An 11,873-nucleotide genomic window follows, 5' to 3' on the forward strand; every position below is an offset into this window, starting at 1 on the left:
TCCCTGTGGGACTTTCCATTATGATATTTATCATTTTAGAAACCACAGATAACTGAAAGTGAGATATTAGACAGAAAACTTTAATTTTTAAATTGGGACTCGTCCAGAGGAATATAGACATTCACTTTGCCCTCGCTCCATTTGTGAGTGGGACAGGAAATGGAGTAACAAGTATCGTATTTACTCGAATCTAAGCCGCACTTTTTTTCCGGTTTTTGTAATCCAAAAAACCGCCTGCGGCTTAGAATCGAGTGCAAAGCAAGCGGAAGTTCTGAAAAATGTTGGTAGGTGCCGTCACAACAAACTTCTGCCGTCGAATATACATAGCGCTACACAGGCATGCTTTGTAGGCAACGAGATAAATACTGGCGCCAAAACCTCTGCGTCAGTAAATAAATAAAAAAAAAGGTGGAAGACGAGCTTTTTTTTCTCCGCCCCGAGTTTCGACCACTGCATTTTCATACATTATCCAACAAAGTAAATACAAATTCCGTATTGTTCATCTTCGAAAGTAGCAGAATTTCAATGTACTACGAAAATTCGACTGGCAAGACTGTTGCTAATAGGAACCTGATGAAATGTGAATCACATGCAGTATTCTCTTCACCATAAGAATAATACGAATATAAACATTTTGCCATGTATTCTTTCGTGTTTGTTGCTATCTCATTTAAATCCTGTCTGCCTAATAAACTACGAAACTAGAGTGAGACAACAGCAAACGCGGAAGAAAATACGTATCGTGTCCTGTTTATATTCGTATTATTTTTATGCCTAATAGTGATACAGTCAGAAATGAAGCACGGCAACTGACCAGATTTTTAAATCTAAAATGATTAATTTCTGTGCAGAATTTGATGTACTAAAGAAGCGGCCGCAAAGATTTTCAAACGGAGAAAAATTTTCGCCTAACTCTCATTCAGAACATGTTCTATCATACGCAGTCTATTATTTGGTTCTTGTTGATCATTATCAAAGAAAGCAGCAGTGTAAGTAACAACAAGTAGCAGTCGCTTGCCATTGTTTCGCCAATGAGACAATTCCTCTTTTTTTTTTTTTTTTTTTTAAAAAAATCGTAAGTGGCGGTAGCGCGCACAAAAGCAAGCCATGCCGCGGGCGGCGACTGGCCGTAAACACGCACTATCAGAATGCGACAAACAATGCATGACGCAGTACAGTAATGCATTTTCAACTTAGAGTGACGTAAACACCTATAACAAAGAAAACGGCACTTATCAGATCAAAGCAAAATAAGCAATCGATTCAAACCAGACGAAGCACGTGAAAAAGGAAGGGTACCCGTATAAATACGGACGGAGCGCCTGACGCATAGCAATGGCTACCTGGTAAAGCTTAACTGCTAAGCTTACGACTCGAACCAAACTATTGTAGCTGTATCGTCTTTCATTCGACCTAAGTTGTGTCTCATATTACAATGGACCAACTTTGTTTCGATTTGAAGCTGCGGCCTAAAACTTTTTTTCTCCCCTTGAATTTCGAGTCTCAAATTTCAGGTGCGGCTTAGATTCGTGAATTTTTTTTTTCCTTGATTTCGAGTCTCATTTTTCAGGTGCGGCTTAGATTCGAGTGCGGCTTAGATTCGAGTAAATATGGTAGTGGTGTTAGGTACTGTCCATCATGCACCTTATTTTTGCTTACAGAGTATGACTTAATGTCTGTAGACATAAATGACTTAATGTCTATAAATGTAAATGACTTAGAAGTGTACAGAAAATAATATACGATGGTTTAATGAAAAGTAATTCCTCCACCTTTGTTAACTGGATTTGGATGGGAATATTTTAATAAATCAAACACAGAAATAATTCTTAGAATGTGATCTTTAATTACCAATATTCACTTTTCCACATAATCACCAGCGAATTGGATACATTCCTGCCAAGAGATGAAAACATTTTCTGAAGCCGTCACAGAAAAAGTTGACACTGTGTTTCCACAACCACAGTCTCACAGTTCTCTCAGCGTCTTCATCAGAAGCATGGTGATGTCCCCGCATATTGTCTTTCATGATCGGAAACAGATGAAAGTCAGACAGTGCTAAATGTGGCAAATTTCAAGTATGTGCACTTTCATTTCAATCATCTGGGGTACCTATCGTTCACATATCTTCAGATAGCCAAGCAAAGCAATAATGTGATCCACATGTTCTTGTGACATGCCGATTGTGCTTGCAATTTCTCTCTGAGTGATATGGTGATTGTTCTGAATCAATCTGTCACATTTTACTTGTGAAACTTGGTGGTTGCTGTCACAGGACATCAAACTCTTTGTCACGCAGGTCAGATGTACCCGCTTCAACATCTTTACTCACCCAACGCACAGTATTCGCATCAGCACAATCACCATAAACTGCTTTTATTCTCTGATGAGTCTCCCTTGAAGTGACACCTCCAGCTGTCAAGAATTCAATGACTGCATGTTGCTTAAATCTCACTGACCGGCCGTCTTCACAGGGTTCCATACATTACACTGCAACAACACAACCGTTCAATGCTAAGGCTTCCCGCCAACTGTAGCTGCAGAGAAGAGGCTGTGGAACACGCCAGTACCTGCCACATACCAATTCTGCCAACTGTTGAAGAGTTATGAAGGTGGAGACATTACTTTTCAGTCAACCCTCGTACAAAGTGACCACATTTTTCACCATCATCATCTTGTTGTTTTTGTTGTTCTTTTCTCTTAATCACACATTCCTTAACTCCAACAATACATCTGTTTCTCACATCTTCCTGTATGTCTCCTGCCTCTTACTGCAACGTCAAGGCCCTGTTTTTATATCCAGCTAACTCGAAGTTTTTTAACATGCCCATACCACCGTGTCTTTTCTATAGTCTGTTAGAATGGCTTCTCTTTCAATGTTTCTCTCATTGTCTCATTTCTTACTCAGTCCACTCCAGAAAGTCATATTCTGCTTTTTTGAAATTTTGTCTTGCTTGCTTGTATCCTGCACATCTGCCTTTTTCTTCATTACACACATTAGTCACAACCACATGACCACTCTCTCTGGCTGCTGAGGCCAGACTGCGAGCAACTACGCTTGATGGAAAAAGCAATCTGAGTGGTATGGCGAAGGAGGCGGCTGAATGGGACGGAATGGGATAGCAGGGTGGGGGTGGGGGGCAGGAAAGTGCTGCTTGTGGGAACATACAGGGATGAGGTGGGGGAAGAGTAGAACAGCTAGGTGCAGTTGGGAAGTTAGACAGAGGGCAGGTAGGGGGAAGGAAGTGGAAAAGGAGAAAACTGAAAAGACTATAGGGCACTGATGGAATAGAAGGCTGTGCAGTGCTCGAGTGGGAACAGGGAAGGGGACAAATGGATAAAGGACAGTGACTAATCAAAGGGTTATAGGAACGTTGGATATTTTGCAGGGAGAGTTCCCACCTGCACAATTCAGAAAAGCTGGTGTTGATAGGAAGGCTGTGAAGCAGTTACTGAAGTGAACAACATTGAATTGGGCAGTACACTCAGCAATTGGATGGTCCAGCTATTTATTGGCTTTGGTTTTTTTGGTGGCTTCTCATGGGCAGTCAGGTTTTTGATTGTCAAGCACACATAGATTGCAGCTTAGTGGCTGCATCTTATCTTGTAAATCACATGATTGCTTTCGCAGGTTCTCCTGCCTTTGATAGGACAAGTGGTACTTGTGAATGGACTGGAGTATGTGGCAGTGGGTGGATGTATGGGACAGCTCTCATATGTAGGTCTATTACATGGAGCCATGAGCCCCATTTCAGTTCATTTTTGCATTTCGCTAATGGCCGTTCTTCCTCAGATTTCATCTTGTTTCCCCGTATTTCAACCATTTCATCCTTTCTGTGACTTTTTCCACGTATTTTGGCACACTTTTGCATATTTTTTCACAAGTATATCTACATTATTTATTTATTTATTTTTTGCATTTTTACTCTCCACCATGGATTCTTGTTCGTTCCACCTGCACCAATACAGAAAAGATTTCTTATCCCTAGCCAGAACCCAGTGCCACATACTGTGCCTGTGTTGTTGCCTGGCTCCTGGAATCCTCCCAAATGGCCTTCCTATCAAATTACCCATCTCCGGCTGCAACCCCTCCTGCCACAATGACCTCCATCTCTTCAGATTCCACCAGTCCTCAACCGTCACAAACATAGTACTACAAAACTATATATCAGGTCCAAACCTCCTTCCAGTACCTCCTCTCCATCTGTAAAACTCTCCTGCTGTGCAATCCCAAATTCCTGTATCCCATCTCCCATATTGAATCTCTTGCCCTCCAGGAACTAGTGCAGCATGCACACTGCCACCTTGAACAACTCTCCAACTTGTTCACTTTGTACTCCCACCTTGGACTGCTACTGTCTACCACTTCTACAACAGTGTCCAAATGTGCACCACATCATTTCATAGCTGACAAACCCTGTTTTACTGGCCTACTACATTTACCACACCCTATAAAATTCCCCGTGACCACCATACAGAATTGAGAACATAAACAGGCCTGAAACAGTCAGGAGCCTTTCCTCCAAAAGCCTTAATCCCATAGAAGTATCAGTCCTTTACGAAGGCCTTACATTTTGCCCCGCTCCTACATTCAGTCATGCTGAACTTGTTCAAGACTTTCTTTCCTTCTCCAAAACACATTTTCGCCACCAACCCCTTCAATTAGGCTCAACTCAAAACCAATGTTGAACCCTGCTTGACTCAGTTCACTCCTCCATCCAACCATGATCCACCCCCATTGCCTCCAAGTGACCCCTGCTAACTTTCCAGAATTTCTGAACCTTGAGCCTTGGCCTACCATCATTCGCCAATCCCTCAATGTGCAAACTAACCTTACACCCACAGAAAGAACTGCAATCCACCACCTAAAAACTGATCCCAAACTTATAATTGTACCTGCCAACAAATGCTCCACCACTGTAGTTTTGATGCGCAAGGATGATCTGGTGGAAGAACTCCGCCAGCTGTCAGATTCATCCACCTACAAACCCTGCCACAATGACCTGATTCCAGAAATCCAACAAGATCTCCAGTTTCTCCTCAAAACCTTAGGCTCACCCCAGAACCTCTACCCAGAGTCTTATCTCTCTCCTCACTCCAACTGTGCCCCCCCCCCTCCCTCCATGCCCTGCACTCCGACTTTCTACATGATTCCTAAAGTCCATAAACCCACCCACACAGGACACCCCATTGCGGCCCATTACCGTGCTCGCACTGAGAGAATCTCTGCTCTCACAGACCAACACCTTTAACCTGTTATCCACAACCTACCCTCCTATGTAAAAGACACAAATCATTTCCTCCAGTGACTTGCTACGTGGGTAGGCACATATTTTTCCAAGCTAGTTTCCTGTGTCTTACGCTCTGTTTTATCTTATTGTTCTGAGTCTTTTCTTGACACCCGTCTCAATCTGTTACTGAGCGGGCGCTGAAGACCTTGCCGTCGTGCGCCCTTAAAACCCTCTCCATCCATCCATATTCCGTTCTTTTACTACACGATGCCCTGCTTGGCACTGTTGATGCCACCTCCCTTTACACTAACATCCCTAATGCCCATGGTGTTGATGCTTTTGAACCCTACCTTTCCCAATGCCCAGTGGATTCCAAACCTACAACCTCCTTCCTGGTCACCATGTCAAGCTATATCCTCACCCACAATTACTTCACCTTTGAAGGTATCACCTACTAACAAACCCATGGTATGGCAGTGGGCAGCTACATGATGCCATCCAATGCCAACCTATTTGTGGGTCTTCTAGAGGAATCCTTCGTAAACACCTACAATCCCAAACCCGTCACCTGCTTCAGATTCATTGATGACATCTTCGTGATCTGGATCAAAGGTGAGGATACACTTTTCAAATTTCTCCAGACTCTTGACACTTTTTTCCCCCCATTTGCTTCATCTGGTCCCCCTCAACCCAAGAAGCCACCTTCCTCAATGTTTACCACTGCATCAGTATTTCCGTCCATATCAAACCTTCCAACCACCAGCAATACCTCCAGTTCAGCAGCTGCCATCCATCCACCCACTCCATACAAAGAAGTCCCTTCCATAATGCTTAGCCATCCATGGGCATCATATCTGTAGTGATGCACAGTCCCTCTTGAAATACACCAAGGGTCTCGCTGAGGTCTCCCAGACTGAAATTACACTCCCAAGCTTGTACAGAAACAGATCTCCTTTGCCTAATCTCTCAGTTTCACTGTCCGGCCACAGAGAATCATTCCCCTTGTGACTCAGCACCACCCAGGACTGGAGCAACTGAATCACATTCTCCTCCAGGGTTTCGACTACCTCTCATCATGTCCTCAAATGATGAATGCCCTGTCCACTCTCCTTGCAAACGCACCCACAGTGCTATTTCGCCGCCCACTAAACCTACCCAACCCCTGCTCCCAACCCCTTGCCTCATGGCTCAGATCCCTGTAATAGACCTAGATGCAATACCTGTCCCACACATCCTCACACCACCACCTATTCCAGTCCAGTCATAGGCTTTACCTAGCCTATCAAAGGCAGGGCTACCTGTGAAAGTAGTCATGTGATCTACAAGCTAAGTTGCAACCACTGAGCTGCAATAAATGTGTGCTTAACACCCAACAAGCTGTCCGTCCATGAATGGCCACCAACAAACTGTGGCCAAGAAATAGCTGGACCACCCAGTTACTAAGCATGCTGCCCAACACAATGTTCTTCATGTCAATGATTGCGTCACAGCCTTACGAGCAACAGCAGCTTTTCTGAACTGTGCAGGTGAGAACTTTCCCATAATGCCCCTGGCCTGAGCTTCCGGTAGTCATCCACCTGTCACCTTCCCAGTTCCCACTCCAGCGTTGCACTGCCTTCTATTCCACCAAACTCCTCCTTCCCCACCCTCCATCTAATCTCCTGACTGCACCTACCTGTCCTACGCTCACCCCACCTTGTCCCTATATGTTCCCACAAGCAGTACTTTACTGTCTCCCTCTCCTACCCCCCTGTCTCTCCCCCTCCCCATCGCAACCTCCTCCTTACCCACATGACTCAGATTGCTTCTCCCATCATGCACAGTTGCTTGCAATCTGGCCTCGCAGCCACAGATAGTGTGTGTTGTCTACTCTAGAAGGAGGTCTTTTGGCCAAAAGTTTACTTGTTTATTAGTTTTTTTATTGTGCCTGTCTACAACTCAAATGTCTCCACTATATGGTGAGTAACAATCTATCCTTTTCATAGTACTGTCATTATTCCATTCTGGACTTTCCATTACCTTCTTTTGCTCCAAATGAGGATGCTTACACTCTGGAGGAAACCATGGGCTTGCCTTCCTCTTTCACTAATCCCCCTTATCGTTCCTTCCACTGTCTTCTGTTATGTGCCCCAGATACTTGAAATTTTCTCCTTTTCTGTATGCTTACCCTCTAATACTTGTATCCATTGCTACACTGCCCTCGTTCCTTGTTGTCACCATCACTCAACATTTCTTTGCGTTAAATTTTAATCCAAACTGTCCCACCACTTCCATACATTTAGCTTTTCTTATACCTCTTCTCTTCCATTCCCCACACCATTACATCATCTACAGACACCATTTCCTCCATATTTTCATCTTCTGTTTATGTTGCCACTCTGGTCATTATCTCCTGCAAACTGGGCAATGAAAAGTAGGTGTGATAGTACACTTCCTTGCTTCAGCCCATATTTTCTTTCTTTGTGTGTGAGGAATGTTTCCTGAAAGTTTGGCCGTACCTTTTTGTAACACCCTGTATATATTTTTGAGCGATGTAGCATCTATGTCACACAAATTTGTGTTCCAAAAAGATGAGCAACATAGCCATTTCTCAGATTTGTAAACATATTCCTCAGATTTGTAAACGTATTCCAATGTTTGGCTTATGTCTGTCATGTGTATATAGGTACTCTACAATGCTTGTACTACCATGAAAAACACAGATGGGAGCACCTGCCACTCGTATTGGCGACAGAGAAATACAGGCAACAGCATGTACTCCTAGCTTTACTGTGTCGGCATTCCCCTTGTCGCCACACGCCATGCTTCACAAGGTCACAGTCAGTACAGAGGACATCAGTTGCCTGCTATATGCTTTCTATTTATTTTCAGGATGGCCTTACAGAATAGTACAGGAAATAGCAAAGGGCTGACTAAACATCTAATTTCCCAGAAGCTGAAATAAGAGGAACTTCCATTTCGTAGACAAGACACTTTGCTGTTTGTGAAATAGAAAAACATTAGGATTGTAGTTCTTTTGACAACAAAACATAAAATTACTGCAACATCAGAACAAAACTGGGAATAACAGAGAAGAAGAAACCTATTTTATTTTGAATTGTATGAAAACACGGCTTGTCTGGATCACACTTGCTACTATACCTTTAAGGGGGAGCAAATAAAATGGTGAAAGAAAGCCTTTTTTTCTCATTTTTATGACCATGATACTAAATTGGTATGTTTTATGTAAAAATTCGAGACCTACTAGCAGGCATCTTGTTGAATTCCATACTGGATTGGCAGTCATTTTGATAAACAAAGAAGGCCTGGTTGAATAAACTTCCACTAAAAATAGTTCACCTGGAAACAGACTCAGTGGAAGATATTTTCCTAATTTGAATCTGGCCACAATGGCCTCAGAGGAGGTATAAAGTTTGTACAGAAAGAATTAGGACAAGTTCTGTGAAACCAGTAAGAAAAGATACCAAGTGTTATTGTGAAGAATTTAAAATAGAAACTTTATTTTACGAAATCTTTGGAATTTTTCACAGCAAGGCAAAAGTAATTAAATAATTTTCAATCAAAACCCACATTTTCAAGCAGTTATATTTTTAGTACCAGCAGCTTCTAATTCTACCTACATTTAGAAAGCGAAGGACAAAAAATGAAAAAGAAGTCATTGTAAAAATACATTTTCATTTCAGTATGAAAGGCTATGTTTCTTCACAGTACTTCACAGAAAAAGGACCCCTCTTTCAAGCCGGTTTGGGTGGCCGAATGGTCCTAGGTGCTACAGTCTGGAACTGCGCGACCACTATGGTTGCAGGTTCGAATCCTGCCTTGGGCATGGATGTGCGTGATGTCCTTAGGTTAGTCAGGTTTAAGTAGTTCTAAGTTCTAGGTGTCTGATGACCTCAGAAGTTAAGTCCCATAGTGATCAGAGCCATTTGAACTCTCTTTCAAATGCAATAAAATGATGTAAGCTCTGTGCAGTAGAATCCACTACACAAAATTCAGAAAAACCATGAAAAAGCACAGTATTGGCCAGTTGCTCTACACACTAGCTGCCAAGTCCTCAAAGTGTTAGTGTTCTATAATGCTTTGTGGAATCAAATAGTTGTCGTATAGTAATTTAAACAAACCAAAATTCATTTAGCACAGCATGAGTGCACAAGTGGCTTGTCATGTCCGTTCGGAGTTTCGTCAACACATTACTTCCACCAGACTGAGATACCAAGATCCCAAAACTTCACACAATACATTTAAGTCCTCTGAGATCCTATATATGATTACATTAGTATTCCAGACCCCAGGTGGAGATGTATGAGCAGTACATAACTTTGTCAGGTCAGGCAGTGTCAGCCTGATTCTGAGTGGTTCCAAATGTCAGAGGCATATATCTCCTCAGTCACTTCCTGTAATTAAGCAAGAGTTTATTTTGGAAGCTCACTGTTAAGACTGTTCTAATAGTTTCCATCTTCAGGAAGTATAAAGTAGTGTCTCAGGAAGTCGAACAAAATATTTAGTACATGCTGTCCGCATGGCACCATTTGTATTACTTCACCAGACTCCAATTCCAGGACCAGTACAACATGGATCTTTAATATGATAGGTTAATAACACACTGTATGTGAGACAGGGACAATGATGGGTTGTGAGACTTATTTTATACTATTCATATACTGGATATTGTCCCATGTGAGATGCACTATCAGGTGCTGTGCTACTGCTGGCAGAGTTCAAACTTTCACTTGCCAACTTGTCCATCAGCATGCACAGTGCTATGTGATGTGCCCCATAATAGTCATGCATTATAAAGAACCTAGTATCTTTATCAGCATTGGGTCTCATTATGTCACATAAGTACATTTTAATGGGTGTCCTTCAGTCATGTCGTCCTTTGAAGGAGGGATATATTTTTTACAAATGGCATTAAGCACAGAGAATAGATATGTGTGTAACAATTAATTTGTTATATATGTGTCATTGTCATCTCACAAATACATGCATTGCAATAGAAGATGAATTGCATAAAGGATACTACCTAAAGGAGGTATTCTATCTAACCCTCCTGAGGGGGTAGAAGTTATTGGTCAAGAAAATGGTGAGCAAAAGCCTACTGTCCTGCTCAGTAACTAATAAGTGCAAACTAACACAATTTTGAGATTGTATGGGTGTGATTATTAGTAGACCATAATATATTTAATAGTTATGCAGTGCATAGAATCTCAGAGAACCAACAGCATAAAAAAAATGAAAAAGTTAAGTTTTAGATCTTGTTAGAAAGGAAAATGGAACTAGAAAGTCATTCCTATTTCTTTACTCTCCTATTTTATTTGTTTTAAAAATTTTTTCCTCATTTGTACTTACTTTTAACAGTCTCAACAAAATTGTAGGTCTAACTGAAATGCTAATGATTAATAATACATTTTGTTTATTTACAGGCATGTTCTTGAAATTGTAGCCGCAGTTCGGAATGAAGATGCTGAAGAACTGTGTGAAAAAATTTATGAAAACACAAAAAAGTTATTTTTTGATCATTTGACTGAATAATTGTATTGGTTTTTGTAAGCCAGTGTAAAAGAAAAAGTAAAGGTACAACAGTGAATTTACCTTTCCTCAGTCTTTCGTTATTTTTGAAAGCTGTTTAATACAGAAAGGCATTGCCTTACTTTCACTTTAAAACTTGATACCAAAATATGTCATACTGGAAAAATCAAATTGCAGATTTTCTTAATAACAAATGCTAACTTGCCAACTTGAAATTATGTATCAGATACAGTGTCACTGAAATTATGAAAAAGAGGGAGCCATAATGAAACCTCATTTAAATTATTAATATTTTATTAATAAAGTTTCTGTGAAACATGTGCTTCTGAGAACCTTATAGTTATGGTGCTACTATTTTGAGATTGGTGTTCAATGTTTGAGCAATGAAGGGAAATTTTACATTGATTGCCTGTATTTTTATGAAAAAAAGAAAGATAAACTATGTGGAATATGTTCATTAATTTTTGATTACCCCTACTGGGTTATAGACTGTTATGAATTCAAATATATGGAACAGTACGTAGCCCCCAGCAACCCACCATAACTTTTTATTGTAATACTAGCCACAACATGTTGGTCATATTCTGTTTGCAGTCCATTCCCATTTGGGTTGTCCTGGGATGTTCTGCTGTCAGTCTGTTCCACATGGCAGTGAGCTTGAGGTTTCTATGCTGATGAGTTCTGTATTTGTTTGTGTGGTGCAATATTTGCTGTCAAGTCATTGTAGGTATTGATGGTCAAGAATACATTCCAGTGGCTGTAGGAGTCATCAGAGAGCATTAACACCCAAAGTTTAAAAACTAGGTGGTCCGTCTGGGGGTACTTGTTAACAAAACGTATTGAGTGAACCATACTGTGTTTATTGTTTTTAAGGGACAACTGGTGCTTTCCAACTAAACAGTTTCTTTCCCTTGTATTGACATTATGAGAAGGAATTGCAGGAAAGGTAGACTCCTTTCAGAAATGATAGGATGGAACATTTCTCAAGAATGAGCTTTTAGAAATTAGGCCAGTAGATTCCTCAAACAACAACTAACTGGTGACATTCTTGAGTTTTGGGGTTACTGTTGGATATCATCACCTTACTTGCGTGATATTTGGGTGACGACTTGT

At 41.2% G+C, this 11,873-nt stretch overlaps 1 protein-coding gene across 1 annotated transcript in view; it reads left to right on the top strand.

Annotated features, from left to right (window-relative positions):
* The window catches only part of LOC124613027 (putative deoxyribonuclease TATDN1), a 30,462-nt gene extending 19,640 nt beyond the window's left edge, over window positions 1-10,822 (top strand). The window contains exon 6 of the mRNA XM_047141589.1: window positions 10,655-10,822. Within this exon, the coding sequence (XP_046997545.1) occupies window positions 10,655-10,763 (109 nt within the window). The 3' untranslated portion in view covers window positions 10,764-10,822. The remainder of the gene's footprint in view (window positions 1-10,654) is intronic.
* Window positions 10,823-11,873: the final 1,051 nt, after the last annotated feature.

Source organism: Schistocerca americana, chromosome 4, assembly GCF_021461395.2.
Source record: "Schistocerca americana isolate TAMUIC-IGC-003095 chromosome 4, iqSchAmer2.1, whole genome shotgun sequence".
NCBI lineage: Eukaryota > Metazoa > Arthropoda > Insecta > Orthoptera > Acrididae > Schistocerca > Schistocerca americana.